The following is a 16,097-nucleotide window of genomic DNA, read 5'->3' as shown; positions in this document are numbered from 1 at the left end:
GATGCTTTGTTCCGTCTCCTACAAAAGGATTAGCTAGCAGTTTTTCTAGCATACCCGAAGGAATTTCAAAGTGGACATTTTCATTTTCAGTAGGTTCAGTAGGTTGAGGAGCAACTCTTTGCTCTACTAGTCGGGGTGAAGATACCCCGAACAAGCCCCTCAGAGGATTACTTTCCATAGTAACAAGTGACAGTAAATTTCAGCACACTATATAAATTTTTCCTTACCAAATTCCACCTACCAAAGGCGCTTCACTCCCCGGCAACGGCGCTAGAAAAGAGTCTTGATGACCCACAGTATAGGGGATCTATCGTAGTCCTTTCGATAAGTAAGAGTATCGAACCCAACGAGGAGCAGAAGGAAATGATAAGCGGTTTTCAGCAAGGTATTCTCTGCAAGCACTGAAATAATAGGTAACAGATAGTTTTGTGATAGGATAATTGGTAACGAGCAACAAGTAACAAAAGTAAATAAAGTGCAGCAAGGTGGCCCAATCCTTTTCGTAGCAAACGACAAGCCTAGACAAACTCTTATATAAAGAAAAGCGCTCCCGAGGACACATGGGAATTATCGTCAAGCTAGTTTTCATCACATTCATATGATTTGCGTTCGGTACTTTGATAATTTGATATATGGGTGGACCAGTGCTTGGGTGCTGTTCTTACTTGAACAAGCATCCCACTTATGATTAACCTCTATTGCAAGCATCCGCAACTACAACAAAAGTATTAAGGTAAACCTAACCATAGCATGAAACATATGGATCCAAATCAGCCCCTTACGAAGCAACGCATAAACTAGGGTTTAAGCTTCTGTCACTATAGCAACCCATCATCTACTTATTACTTCCCAATGCCTTCCTCTAGTCCCAAATAATGGTGAAGTGTTATGTAGTCGACGTTCACATAACACCACTAGAGGATAGACAACATACATCTCATCACAATATCGAACGAATACAAAATTCACATGACTACTCATAGCAAGACTTCTCCCATGTCCTCAGGAACAAACGTAACTACTCACAAAGCATATTCATGTTCATAATCAGAGGAGTATTAATATGCATAAAGGATCCGAACATATGATCTTCCACCAAATAAACCAACTAGCATCAACTACAAGGAGTAATCAACACTACTAGCAACCTACAAGTACCAATCCCGGACTTAGAGACAAGAATTGGATACAAGAGATGAACTAGGGTTTGAGAGGAGATGGTGCTGGTGAAGATGTTGATGGAGATTGCCCTCTTCCGATGAGAGGACCGTTGGTGATGACGATGGCGATGATTTCCCCCTCCCGGAGGGAAGTGTCCCCGGCAGAACAGCTCTGCCGGAGGCTTAGATTGGTTCCGCCAAGGTTCCGCCTCGTGGCGGCGGAGTCTCGTCCCGAAAGCTTGGTCATGATTTTTCTTCGGACAAAAGACTTCATATAGCAGTAGATGGGTACCGGAGGGCCAACAGGGGGCCCACGAGGCAGGGGGCGCGCCCCCACCCTCGTGGACAGGTGGAGGCCCCCCTGAAGTATTTCTTCCGCTCAATATTTTTTATTATTTCCAAAAATAACTTTCGTGGAGTTTCAGGACTTTTGGAGTTGTGCAGAATAGGTCTCTAATATTTGCTCCTTTTCCAGCCCAGAATTCCGGCTGCCGGCATTCTCCCTCCTTATGTAAACCTTGTAAAATAAGAGAGAATAGGCATAAGTATTATGACATAATGTGTAATAACAGCCCATAATGTTATAAATATCGATATAAAAGCATGATGCAAAATGGACGTATCACTGCCAGGTGGAGGTCCTCTCCCACGCCGCGCTGGATGGCTTCCTCACGCACTGCGGGTGGAACTCCTTGCTGGAGAGCGTGTGGTCCGGAGTGCCTATGCTCTGCTTCCCGCTGCTCACTCACCAGTTCACTAACCGGCGGCTCGTCGTGCGGGAGTGGCACGTCGGCGTGCCCATCGGGGACCGTGGCGCGGTGTTCGCAGACGAGGTGAGGGCGAGGATCGAGGGCGTCATGTCCGGGAAAGAGGGTGAGGAGCTCCGGGAGGCGGTGAAGAAGGTGAGGGCAACGCTCGAGGCCGCCACGGCACACGGCGGGTCATCGCAGCGGAGCTTCGATAAGTTTGTCGATTAGCTAATGCGCTGTTGCGGCGGATGTTAAGCTGAGCCAGCCGATGGGCCAGAAGCACGCATGTCGGGTGTTGGGGAAGTGGCCGCGAATAAGCGTCTTTGTACTCTTGTCTTGTGTGTAGTATGTGCCCGGTCATTGACTCAGTGCTATGTGGTGCAATCGGTAAGTGGTATAGATCATAAATGGACGTGGAATGTGATTCTATTTTCCGTAATGTCTTATGAGATCCTCATTTATATAGACTTCTATAACCTCCATGATATCAAAGCCATAACATCTAGTTCTACATATACTACTTCCTCAGTAAAGAAATATAAGAGACTGTCTCAAAAAAATGAACATATACTACTTCTCACTATGTTTTTTTCATGAGTTTTTTACATCTATCGAGTCTAGTGTGTGCATAGTCATTGACTCAAAGTTGCGAAGTGTGATCTTGTTTTCTCCATATATGAGAATTGTCTAAAGTCAAATTTCATAGAGTTTGACCATAAAAATATCAACATCTATAATATTAAAATTATATGATTTAAAATAAATAAATTTGTTATGCATCTAATGATACCTACTGATTTTGTATTGTGAATGTATTTTTCTTATAAAATTAGCCAAACTTTATGAAGTTTGACTTCAGTCAAATGTTACCAGATTCCTAAATTACTTCTAGATGAGATTTGATAATGTTTCATCTAGGTCCATCTCCGTTTGATCTGTTTGTGCCTTTTTTTAAAAGATAAGACTTTATTCATTAGAAATAACGGTTACATCCATAAGCTTCTCAAACCAGTCCCTACTATTCGAAAATTTGTGCTTGATTTTTGGTGCGAAGCTTCCCGTCCAGCACCCGCGTCCCGCGCCTGTTTTTGGCTCATGTCGGCCCATTTGAAGTCGTTGTTTCTACGTCTTTTGGCATGTTAGCGCTCTCAGGGCTTGGGCATGTTTTCCTTTTGTCCCCAAGTTGTTTTCCCCTTGGGCTGACGAGTGGGAAGAGCAAGAGGAGATAAAATGAGAGGCAGTATCTACTAAAAAAAGGAGAGCCACTAGCAGATCGTGTCACCTACTAAGGGTAAGATCAAGTACCTGACATCCTCGACCCACCTAGGGCCCCCACACGATTCTTGTAATGTTGCAGGATCGTAGTGGGCGGGAGTGCCCATGCTCTGCTTCCGGCTGCTCACCGACCAGGTCACTAACCGATGGCTCGTCATGCGCAAGTGGCGCGTCGGCATGCCCATCAGGTACCATGGCGCGGTGTTCATCGACGAGGTGAGGGCCAGGATCAAGGGCGTCGTGTCTGGGAAAGAGGGGGAGGAGCTCCGGGAGGCGGTGAAGAAGGTGAGGGCGACGCTCGAGGTCACCACAGCGCACGGCGGGCCATTGCAGCGGAGCTTCGATGAGTTCAATGATAAGCTAAGGCGTGCGTTGCGGTGGATGTTAAGCTCAGCTGTCAACCGATCGGGCAGAAGTGCTGCACGAGGGCATCGGGGAAGTGGCTACGGGTGCAGTTTATAAGTAACATCATATGTATAAGTGTCTTGTACTTTGTCGTGTGTAATGTGTGCGCAGTCATTAACTCAGTGATATGTGGTGCGATCAATACGTGGTTCATTTTGTGATTACACGATGGCGCGGCTTACCAGCTCACACGACGGAGTCAAATTTGAAACAAGTTCATCAATTTCGACAAAAAGTTCACAAATTTGGAAAATATCATTGATTTTGAAAATATTTCATCAATTTTAAAAAAATCATCTATTTTGAAAAAAAGTCCATAGATTTGAAAAAAGCTCATTAATTCTGAAAAAAGGTCATTTGGGCATTAATGTTGAAAACAAGTTCACAAATTTGGATAAAGTTCATTCATATTGAAAAGTTGCATTATGAAAATATAAAAATAGAATAATAAAGAATAAAGAAAAAATGAACAAAAAGTAAAACCCAAACAAAACCGATCTAGAAAAAAACATATGAAAGAAAGAAGTAAAACCGGCTAGGAAGCTTCATAAAGCTTCCCAAAACCAGTGATTGAAATCCCTGTATACCTTTTAATGGGCCGGCCCATGCAGCATCGAAGGAGGTGGGGCGGGGTGTGCGCCCGTTTGTAGCGATGCCTTCAACTGGTGTATCGGGCGCCGAATAGGATTCACACCCATTGCGACTGGCCGATGAATCGTCACGAGCGCTAAATATAACCGTCAAACAAACAAATAGAAGGAATATATAGCTCTAGCTTCTAGTCTTCCACGACAACCTTTTTATTTTCTTGTCCCTTTTTCTTATTTGGTTTTTATTTTATTTTCTTGTTCACCTACTTTAAGTAGATTTACCTTTTTACCTTTTCGTTTATATTTCTTATCATTACTTCAATATATATGACTCTTATTTCTTTGTTCATCAGCTTTAAGAAAATGTTCGGTGCGTTTAAAATGTTTGTTGGATATTTTAAGATGTTCGAGGTGTATTTAAAATAGTACATCATGTATTTAAAAAATATTCACATTTTAAAAAGTGTTCATAACATATTTCTAAAAGTATTCTTTGTGTATTTTTGAATGTGTAACTGTATTAAAAATGTTCACAGTGTATTATAAAATATTCATCATATACTATAAAATGTTATTTTTTTTTAATATTTGTCATTTTGTATTTTTTAAAACTCTAACCATCTATTAAAAATGTTTATTACGTAATAATAAAATATTCGATGTGTATTTAAAAATTGTTCATCATTTTTTTCAATGTTGATGTGTATTTTTAATCAATTTTGTTTATTTGAAAATGTTCATTTTATGAAAAAAGTCTATTTTGTACTGAAAACATGTTCAATTTGAATTCAGAAATATTTATCATGTAATTCCAAAAAGGTTGTTGAGTACCTATTTTTTGTGTATTAAAAATATACATGAAAAACTGCGCACTAGTGTGCCATTCGTAGGATGGGAGACACGTGCCTCGCGATTCTGGACGGATGAAAACTTCATTTTGTAGCGAAGATCGCATATTCACATGCACACAATATTTTACTTTTCAATACAAAAGTAGAAGACAGGTCCATTGATCTTGGTTCTCGAAACACCTAACTTCTCAATTGTTTCAAGTCACTTATAAAATAGTCCCTGGTAATCATACACTGTAGCAAAAGGCAATTAAAGGGACTACCTTTTGACATTAATTTTCTTTTCAGATGGCATAATTAACGAAGACCACAGGCAAATAATTGACGCATGGCCCGCCCTACGAAAGCTACTGGGACAATAGAGCGGACATCAGATTGTCGGTGCGGTGGCCCACGTTGTCCTTGAGGCGCTGGAGCGCCCATTCGAACTCCTGTAGCTCGGCCTCCCCGAGCGCCTCAACGTCCGCCTCCCACCAGAACCGCTTCTCGGCCTACATATGCACGCCTACCACCTTCTTCCGACGACGCTCATCGAGGCAGCCTCCGCGGCCACCTCCATGCCTTTCTTCTCTATCTCACGACACAATGCCTCGAGGGCCTCCCACTCGACATCGTCAGCAGCAACATGAACATTGGCGTCGTTGTAGCCGACGTGACCCAGGACGGCTTCAATGGAAGGGCTGCCGAAAGTGTACCCTTTGCCGGCCTCGAAATACATGACGATGGCGAGGTTGGTGCTGCAGAGCACAGTGAGCTTGGAGAACTTCTTCCAGAGCCCAAACTTGCACTTCTCTGTATTCGCGCCCTTTCGTCTTCTTGCCGAGCGGCGGTTGCATCATGGTCGTCGATTGACGAGGTGAAACGCGACGATGACGGAGGCCGGTGCCCTGTTTCTCTTGTCGAGCTTGTACCAAGGAGAAGAAGGCGTGCCAAGTGAAGGCGTGTTGGAGATGCCGTAAACTTTTGGAAGGAAATCACCTTGTGCGAATAATTACTGGACGTGCGCGGTTTCCGATTTGCAAACCATCGGTGTAAATTTTGGAAAGTATCCTTCTTTCTTTTTGAAAAGTTTATTATTGTAATTCGAAGGAATATCCGACCAACTGAAATCTCTGGATGCGTCGGCCGAGTCACATGTGCTCCGTCCAGTCTGCTGACTCACTCTTCAAGCACAACCTATTTCGGCGCCGCTTCCGGATAGCTAGACATTTGTTCAATCATATCTGGAAGCGGGTGGTGGCATACGATAACTATTTCGAATGTAAGGAGGGTTCCCTGTGAAAGGTTGACTTCTCCTCTTATCAAAAATGCATTGCAGCTACTCGGATGCTTGCATACGGAATACTCGGTGATCTTGTTGATGAGTATATCCACATGAGCGAGTCCACATGTGTAGAATCCATGTATAGGTTCTGCAATGCTGTGGTAGAAGTGTTTGGCCTGGAGTACTTGAGAGAGCCAACTGTTGCGGATACTTGGAGCAATGCTGTGGTAGCAGTGTGGAGCCTACTATATTTAGGTTTTATGCCTAACAAATTAAATCCTAGTTTTATTTCGCATATGTTCAAGTCTAATCCGTAATTGTTTTAGAGTGCCAATTCAACCCTGATACGTCTCTGTCGTATCTACTTTTCTAAACAATTTTGCTTTTGTTTTGAACTCTAATTTGCATGATTTGAATGAAACAAACCTGGTCTGACGTCGTTTTCAGCAGAACTATAATGGTGTTGTTTTTTTTGCAGAAATAAAAGTTCCCAGAATTGGACTAAACTTATTGGAGATTTGATTTTTTATGAAATATATACAAAATACTAAAGTGAAGATCCACAGGGGGGCACCAGTTGCCAACAAGGCAACAACGCGCAGCCGCCCGGGCCTCTTGGCGCGCCTAGATGCCTTGTGGGGCCCATGTGGCTCCGTTGATCCTAATCTCAAGCGTACAAATTCCTTTTCCCCGAGAAAAAAAATAAGAGAAGAATTTTCACCGCGTTTTACAATACAGAGTCGTCGCCACCTCCTGTTCTTCATCGGTAGGCCTATATTTTTATTCACCACATGATATGTGTTTTGCTTGGAGCGTCTTGTCTGATTTGAGTCTTTGATTTTTAGTTCACCCCAATCATCCTTGCTGTACACACCTTTTTGGGAGAGACACACATTAATCAAAATTTATTAGAATACTCTATGTGTTTCACTTATATCTTTTGAGCTAAACAATTTTGCTCTAGCGCTTCACTTATATCTTTTAGAGCACGGTGGTGGTTTTATTTTATAGAAATTATTGATCTCTCATGATTCACTTATATTATTGTGAGAGTCTTTTAGAACAGCAAGGTAGTTTGCCTTGGCTAAAAATTTAGTCATAATATGATAGGCATCCAAGATGGATATAATAAAAACTTTCATATAAGTGCATTGAATACTAAGAGAAGTTTGATACTTGATGATTGTTTTGAGATATGAAGATGGTGATATTAGAGTCATGCTAGTTGGGTAGTTGTGAATTTGAGAAATACTTGTTCTAAAGTTTGTGATTCTCGTAGCATGCACGTATGGTGAACTGTTATGTGATGAAGTCGGAGTATGATTTATTTATTGATTGTCTTCCTTATGAGTGGCGGTCGGGGACGAGCGATGGTATTTTCCTACCAATCTATCCCCCTAGGAGCATGCGCGTAGTACTTCGTTTCGATAACTAATAGATTTTTGCAATAAGTATGTGAGTTCTTTATGACTAATGTTGAGTCCATGGATTATACGCACTGTCACCCTTCCACCATTGCTAGCCTCTCTAATACCACGCACCTTTCGCCGGTATCATACACCCACCATATACCTTCCTCAAAACAGCCTCCATACCTACCTATTATGGCATTTTCATAGCCATTCCGAGATACATTGCCATGCAACTTACCACCGTTCCGTTTGTTATGACACGTTCCATCATTGTCATATTGCTTTGCATGATCATGTAGTTGACATCGTATTTGTGGCAAAGCCACCTTTATAATTATCTCATACATGTCACTCTTGATTCATTTCATATCCCGGTACACCGCCAGAGGCATTCACATAGAGTCATATTTTGTTCTAAATATTGAGTTGTAATCTTTGAGTTGTAAGTAAATAAAAGTGTGATGATCATCATTATTAGAGCATTGTCCCAAGTGAGGAAAGGATGATGGAGACTATGATTCCCCCACAAGTCAGGATGAGACTCCGGACGAAAAAAAAGGAAAAAAAAGAAAGAAAAGAGGCCATAAAAATAAAAATAAAAGAAGAAGGCCCAAATAAAAAAATGAGAGAAAAAGAGAGAAGGGACAATGTTACTATCCTTTTTCCACACTTGTGCTTCAAAGTAGCACCATGATCTTCATGATAGAGAGTCTCCTATGTTGTCACTTTCATATACTAGTGGGAATTTTACATTATAGAACTTGGCTTGTATATTCGAATGATGGGCTTCCTCAAAATGCCCTAGGTCTTCGTGAGCAAGCGAGTTGGATGCACACCCACTTAGTTTCTTTTGTTGAGCTTTCATAAACTTATGCTCTAGTGCATCCGTTGCATGGCAATCCCTACTCACTCACATTGATATCTGTTGATGGGCATCTCCATAGCCCATTGATACGCCTAGTTGATGTGAGACTATCTTCTCCTTTTTTATCTTCTCCACAACCACCGTTCTATTCCACATATAGTGCTATATCCATGGCTCACGCTCATGTATTGTGTGAAGATTGAAAAAGTTTGAGAACATCAAAAGTATGAAACAATTGCTTGGCTTGTCATCGGGGTTGTGCATGATTAAATACTTTGTGTGATGAAGATAGAGCATAGCCAGACTATATGATTTTGTAGGGATAATTTTCTTTGGCCATGTTATTTTGAGAAGACATGATTGCTTTGTTAGTATGCTTGAAGTATTATTATTTTCATGTCAATATTAAACTTTTGTCTTGAATCTTTCGGATCTAAACATTCATGCCACAGTAAAGAAAATTACATTGAGAAATATGCTAGGTAGCATTCCACATCAAAAATTCTGTTTTTATCATTTACCTACTCGAGGACGAGCAGGAATTAAGCTTGGGGATGCTTGATACATCTCCAACGTATCTATAATTTTTGATTGGTCCATGCTATTATATTATCCGTTTTGGATGTTTAATGGGCTTTACTAAGCACTTTTATATTATTTTTGGGACTAACCTACTAACCCAAGGCCGAGTGCAAATTGCTGTTTTTTTTGCCTATTTCAGTGTTTCGCAGAAAAGGAATATCAAACGGAATCCAAACGGAACGAAACCTTTGGGAGAGTTATTTTTGAAACAAACGTGATCCAGAGGACTTGGAGTGGACGTCTAGAAATCAATGAGGAGGCCACGAGGCAGGGAGGCGCGCCTGCCCCACCCTCGTGGGCCCCTCGTAGCTCCACCGACCTAGTTCTTCCTCCTATATATACCCATATACCCCGAAACCAAACAGGAGCACCACGAAACCCTATTTCCACCGCCGCAACCTTCTGTACCCGTGAGATCCCATCTTGGGGCCTTTTCCGGCGCTCCGCCGGAGAGGGCATCAATCACGGAGGGCTTCTACATCAACACCATAGCCTATCCGATGATGTGTGAGTAGTTTACCTCAGACCTTCGGGTCCATAGTTATTAGCTAGATGGCTTCTTCTCTCTATTTGGATCTCAATACAAAGTTCTCCTCGATCTTCTTGGAGATCTATTCGATGTAACTCTTTTTGCGGTGTGTTTGTGGAGATCCGATGAATTGTGGGTTTATGATCAAGATTATCTATGAACAATATTTGAATCTCCTCTGAACTCTTTTATGTATGATGTGTTATCTTTGCAAGTCTCTTCGAATTATCAGTTTGGTTTGGCCTACTAGATTGATCTTTCTTGCAATGGGAGAAGTGCTTAGCTTTGGGTTCAATCTTGCGTTGCTCGATCCCAGTGATGGAAAGGGAAACGACATGTATTTTATTGTTGCCATCGAGGATAAAAATATGGTGTTTATATCATATTGCTTGAGTTTATCCCTCTACATCATGTCATCTTGCCTAATGCGTTACTTTGTTCTTATGAACTTAATACTCTAGATGCATGCTGGATAGCGGTCGATGTGTGGAGTAATAGTAGTAGATGCAGGCAAGAGTCGGTCTACTTGTCACGGACGTGATGCCTATATACATGATCATGCCTAGATATTCTCATAATTATGCGCTTTTCTATCAATTGCTCGACAGTAATTTGTTCACCCACCGTAATACTTATGCTATCTTGAGAGAAGCCACGAGTGAAACCTATGCCCCCGGGTCTATTCTCCATCATATTAATCTCCCATCAACTAGCTATTTCTGTCGCCGTTTATTTTGCAATCTTTACTTTTAATATTTATCATAAAAATACCAAAAATATTATCTTATCATCTCTATCAGAGCTCACTTTTGCAAGTGACCGTGAAGGGATTGACAACCCATTTATCGCGTTGGTTGCAAGGTTCTTATTTGTTTGTGTAGGTACGAGGGACTTGCGTGTGGCCTCCTACTGGATTGATACCTTGGTTCTCAAAAACCGAGGGAAATACTTACGCTACTTTACTGCATCACCCTTTACTCTTCAAGGGAAAACCAACGCATGCTCAAGAGGTAGCAACGACGTGCCGCGGCGCCACTTCGGCGTGTTGCGGGATTGCGGCGGCGGCAGAAAGAGAGAAGAGGAAGAGCAGAGCAAAGGAAGAGGAGGGCGCGCGAGCTAGAGCCGCCCCCTCCTCCCCCTACTTATAGCCCTGGGCTGCGAAGCTGAGGGGACGGGGCGTGGGGATCATGGGATTAACTGTGCCCGCGACCCCACGACCCCGCATTAACCGCACAGTAACGGCGTGGAGTAATCATGCCCCGGAATCCCAACCGTCTGCCTCGGCCACAGTGGACCCGTGCGCGTGCTGAGGCTTGGTAGTGGTGGGCCCCGGCCTGCGGCGATGTCCCATCGTGCGCGTGGGCTGGCAGGCGGCCTGGCCGGCTGGCGCCATGTGGCGCGCATATAGCTGGCGGCAAGCCTCGCGCCTGGCTGGGACGCCACCTGGCTCCTGCCGCGACGTTTCAAAAACCACCAGGTGACCCGCGCGGTCGTGTCCGGCTCCTGGCACTCGGCGCGCTGGAAGACGGACGGAGCAAGATCAAATGAAGCACTCAGAGTAGGAAGCTGCCGAGGCTCCTTCCTTTCACCAGCAACGGAGCCCCATCAGCTTCGGGGACTACTGTCGGAGTAATTGACCACGGGTAGCCTCATCGCCCCCCATGGCGCTTCAAGACATCGGGGCCGGCTGCGCCCCTCAAGAACCCAAGACCTAAGTGCCTCCTTCTCGCAGCCGGCTGGCCCAAGCGGCCGGCTGCCAGGAGACGGTAAGGCCCAACAGGCGGCCAAGAGGTGGGCCGACTCCTAGCAGGCGGCCTCCAGAGAGGCCGGCTCCTAGCAGGCGGCCCCAAGCGTCCTCAGAGTCTGTACCCGCATAAATACGATGAGACATGGCGTGGCTACAGCGAGCCCTGCCACCCCCAAAAATCCAGGGCCAAGCGTGGCCACAATGCATCATACCAGACGAAGATCTCCCGTCCGGCGCGGGACTGTTGCCACTCCCCCATGACATCACCCATGGCAGGGAAGGCCATGCCTCCACTACGGGCAATCGGTACGGTCCACAAGCGGTAGGCCTTACCTGTCAGTGAGAAGCCAGAAGGAGGCGAGCACGGACCAGTCGGCATGAGGGGAGGCCGACTCCTAGCAGGCGGCCCTCCCCCTCCCTCAAAGTCTGTGCGCCATTAATCAGGAGATATGGGGAATGGCTACAGTGATCGCCCACCAGGCGGCGGTACTGTACCCACGCTTCCCCCGACAAAGCCCGCATCATTACTAGCCCAACTACAGTGCTGAGCAGCCAACGAGACCCGCGAGCGGCGGGCGCGGCCTGTCGGCCAAGTACGAGACAGCCGGTGGGGCCCACCAGGTGGCGGGCCCCATCTACCGACGGAGAAGCCGGCGACCGTAGACACTGACAGCCGGGTCCTACATCCAGCCAGATTACCTTTGTACCCCTAGGGGATAGGCCTATATAAACCCCCCAGGGCACCCATGCAAAGGGTTCAGACTCTAGTTCATACACGCACACACATATAGAGAGAGGAAGCTAGGGCTAGCCTTGCTATTCTTCCCCCTCTAGAGAAACAGCTCAAGGAGCAAGCTTTTTACCACCATTGTTGCTTGAGTGATCATACGGAGACCCCGTAGAGCAGGACTAGGGGTGTTATCTCCTAGCAGAGCCTCGAACCTGGGTAAGATTCGCCGGCATGCATGTTTGCGCCTTATCCCGTTTCCTCGCACCGACGACGTACCATTAGCCCCCTCCATGATAAGCCATCCTTTGGCATATGTCGCACGACACCCCCGACAGATGATAAGCCCAAATTCCGCAAAATGGTTTGAGGCCATAAAATCTGAGATAGAATCCATGTATGAGAACAAAGTGCGTACTTTGCTGGACTCGCCTGTTGATCGTCAAGCCACTGAGAATAAATGGATCTTCAAAAGAAAAACGGACGCTTATTGTAATGTTACTATCTACAAAGCTCGAATTGTCGCAAAAAGTTTTCGACATGTTCAAGGTGTTGACTACAATGAGATTTTCTCACTCGTAGTGATGCTTAAGTCTGTCCGAATCATGTTAGAAATTGCTACATTTTATGTAATCTGGCAAATGGATGTCAAAACTGCATTCCTTAATGGATTTCTTAAAGAAGAGTTGTATATGATACAACAAAAAGGTTTTGTCAATCCTAAAGGTGCTAGCAAAGTGTGCAAGCTCCAGCGATCCATCTATGGACTGGTGCAAGCATCTCGGAGTTGGAATATACGCTTTGATAGTGTGATCAAAGCATATGGTTTTATACAGACTTTTTGAGAAGCCTATATTTACAAGAAAGTGAGTGGGAGCACTACATTATTTCTGATAAGTATATGTGAATGACATATTGTTGATCGGAAATAATGTAGAATTTTCTGTAAAGCATAAAGGAGTGTTTGAAAGGAGTTTTTCAAAGAAAGACCTCGGTGAAGCTGCTTACATATTGAGTATCAAGATCTATAGAGATAGAACAAGACGCTTTATTAGTTTTTCCAATGAGTACATACCTTGACAAGATTTTGATGTATTTCAAAATGGAACAGTCGAAGAAGGAGTTCTTGCCTGTGTTGCAAGGTGTGAAGTTGAGTCAGACTCAATGCCCGACCACTGCATAAAATAGAAATAGAATGAAAATTCATTCCCTATGCTTCAGTCATAGGTTCTATAAAGTATGCCATGCAGTGTACCAGAACTATTGTGAACCTCACCATGATTTTGGCAAGAGGGTACGATAGTGATCCAGGAATGGATCACTGGACAACGGTCGAAATTATCTTTAGTGAAATAAGGAGATATTTCTCGGTTATGGAGGTGATAAAGAGTTTGTCGTAAAGAGTTACGCCGATGCAAGCTTTGACACTGATCCGGATGACTCTAAGTCTCAATCTGGATACATATTGAAAGTGGGAGCAATTAGTTAGAGTAGTTCCGTACAGAGCATTGTAGACATAGAAATTTGCAAAATACATACGGCTCTGAATGTGACAGACCCATTGGCTAAGCTTCTCTCACAAGTAAAACATGATCACACCATAGTACTCTTTGGGTGTTAATCACATAGCCATGTGAACTAGATTATTGACTCTAGTAAAACCCTTTGGGCATTAGTCACATGGCGATGTAAACTAATCACATGGTGATGTGAACTATTGGTGTTAAATCACGTGGCGATGTGAACTAGATTATTGACTCTAGTGCAAGTGGGAGACTGAAGGAAATATGCCCTAGAGGCAATAATAAAGTTCACTACTAGGAAAAGGGCTATAGATAATGTGGACACTAATGGCGCACCAGACATGCGGTGCGCCACTACTATATAGTAGTGGTGCACCGTGTGTTGGTGCGCCATTAGTGTGATAGACACTAATGGTGCACCACAACCATGGTGCGCCACTACTAACAATTTTTTTTTCCAAAAATACTAATGGTGCACCAGGGCACAGTGCACCATTACTAGTTTTAACTAGTAATGGCGCACCAGTCACCCCGTGCGCCACTACTATCATTTTTTGTTTCTTTTTGCAAAACTACTAATGGCGCACCGTGAGCTGGTGCGCCATTAGTAACCAGCGTTACTAATGGCGCATTTGTGGATGGTGCGCCATTAGTAACCTGGGACCAGCTAGATATTTTGGACAGCCACCTACACACTCACTTTCCCCACTTCATTCTCTCCACCTCCTCCTCCAAGCTTGTCTCGGCTGCCTCCTCCTCCTCACCTCATTTGGACCATAGATTCATCCAAATTAAGTGGTTAAATTACCTTTTTTTGATAGGTAAGTAAGGGGAAAGCTTTCTTTATGTTGTAGATCTACTTTTTTCTCCCTCCAACAACGTGCACATGCACTTTTTATGGCCTAGCTAGATCTATGTATGTTTGGGGTGTTGCATATGTTTGTGGTGTTGCATATATGTTTGTGTTTGCAGGTACCGGTATTTGAAATGCGATAGTTGCCAATATTTTGCCGGAATGTTGATTCATTTCCGTTTCGGCGAGAATTTTGGCACTATGCATTCTTTTTGGTCCTATTTTTAGGCAAAGTCATGCCAAAATTTTTCTTGGTTCTAAAATATCATTTTGCTCTACCCCGCAGGCGACCATGGTCCGCACGATGACCGAAGGCATCGTGAATAGGTTTTTGAGCTCCACGAAGGCCGAGATGCTTCAAAAGAACGAGACGGAGATAAGATGTCCGTGTCGAAGATGCAAACTGAGGAGCCTTATGGACCTGGATTCCGTACAGGTGCGGGACCACCTGCTCTTGCATGGTTTCATGGATGGCTATCGGTGGCAAGGTAATGAAGATGATTATGAGCACATAGACGTGGTCGATCCTTGGGTGGTAGAGCACAAAACCTTTATTGAGAAGACGTACAATGACCGAGGCCAACAGAGGACGGACGGAGATATAATCAAAGAGCACAACTCATGTTTCACGCGTTGGTTCAAGCAGAAGCTTCTGTCATACCCTTTACATGAGGATTCTTCCGCAGAAGAACAACTCATATTCACCTTCTCACAGGGCGTCGAGCACAACCTGATGACGTATGAGGCGTACGATATCAACGACTACAATTCTACACCGAGGGAAAGGACATGAAGAGCGATGGTTATCAGAACTCCGGGGTAACGATGGAATCCTACACCGGTAACGACAAGGACAGATACTACGGAAGGATCGAGGAGATCTGGGAGCTGAGCTACGCTGGAGAGAAGGTCCCGATGTTCCGTGTCAGATGGGCCAAGAGCGTCCTAAAAGAAGACCGGTATTTCACCACCATGGTTATACCCGAAGCCAAATCCAAGACCGCGGGCGCAAATGTCACCGCGAAAAATGAGCCATGGGTACTGGCTTCCCAAGTGGACCAATGCTTCTTCAGTACCGACCCGTCAGAGCCCAGTCGTGTTGTCATGAGGAGAGGCAAAAGGAAGATCATCGGAATGGATGGAGTCGCCAATGAGCAAGACTTCGACAAGTACGGCGACCCGAAGATGGAACATGATGATGACGATGAAGTACCAACATACACCACAAGAAGAAGCAGGACCACCCTACCTAAAGGACGTCCGTTCAAGAGAAGAACTCCATTTACGAAAAATAAGGGCAAAAAGATTGTGAACAGATATCTAAGATCGATTGTATTTAAATTGTATCCTTCATTTCTCGATTGTATTTTGACAAATGTTTTCATATTCATAAATGTTTTACCAATTCACAAATGAATGCAACTAAACCAATTCACAAATGAATGCAACTAAATTGTAGCCTTCATTTCTCGATTGTATTTCTCGATTGTATTTCGACAAGAAGAAGAAGGACCACCCTTTCCCCCTCGCCCCCCGCGCCAGATCCCCCTCCATCTCGATCGCAC

General features: G+C 44.2%; 2 protein-coding genes across 2 annotated transcripts; both read left to right on the top strand.

Moving 5' to 3' along the window:
- The first annotated feature begins 1,282 nt into the window (after positions 1-1,282).
- On the top strand, positions 1,283-2,137 carry LOC123164792 (UDP-glycosyltransferase 86A1-like). The gene is made up of 2 exons (XM_044582363.1): positions 1,283-1,321; positions 1,793-2,137. Exons 1-2 carry the CDS (start codon positions 1,283-1,285, stop codon positions 2,135-2,137), a joined length of 384 nt encoding a protein of 127 aa, XP_044438298.1.
- Positions 2,138-2,194: 57 nt separating this feature from the next.
- On the top strand, positions 2,195-3,646 carry LOC123157599 (UDP-glycosyltransferase 86A1-like). The gene is made up of 2 exons (XM_044575869.1): positions 2,195-2,296; positions 3,275-3,646. The coding sequence occupies exons 1-2, from the start codon at positions 2,195-2,197 to the stop codon at positions 3,644-3,646; spliced, it is 474 nt and encodes a 157-aa protein (XP_044431804.1).
- Positions 3,647-16,097: the final 12,451 nt, after the last annotated feature.

This window comes from Triticum aestivum, chromosome 1D (genome assembly GCF_018294505.1).
Source record: "Triticum aestivum cultivar Chinese Spring chromosome 1D, IWGSC CS RefSeq v2.1, whole genome shotgun sequence".
Taxonomy (NCBI): domain Eukaryota; kingdom Viridiplantae; phylum Streptophyta; class Magnoliopsida; order Poales; family Poaceae; genus Triticum; species Triticum aestivum.
Note: the sequence above shows the minus strand (reverse complement) of the source record. Positions and strands in the feature narration are given on the sequence as shown.

What these genes read in the sequence shown, in the direction of transcription:
- LOC123164792 (XM_044582363.1), top strand. Translation starts at nt 1,283, where the DNA reads ATGGCGATGATTTCCCCCTCCCGGAGGGAAGTGTCCCCG. An exon ending in CCCGGAGGGAAGTGTCCCCG is followed by an intron (nt 1,322 to 1,792) that starts GCAGAACAGCTC and finishes TATCACTGCCAG; the next exon opens with GTGGAGGTCCTCTCCCACGC.
- LOC123157599 (XM_044575869.1), top strand. Translation starts at nt 2,195, where the DNA reads ATGTCGGGTGTTGGGGAAGTGGCCGCGAATAAGCGTCTTTGTACTCTT. An exon ending in AGTGCTATGTGGTGCAATCG is followed by an intron (nt 2,297 to 3,274) that starts GTAAGTGGTATA and finishes GCAGGATCGTAG; the next exon opens with TGGGCGGGAGTGCCCATGCT.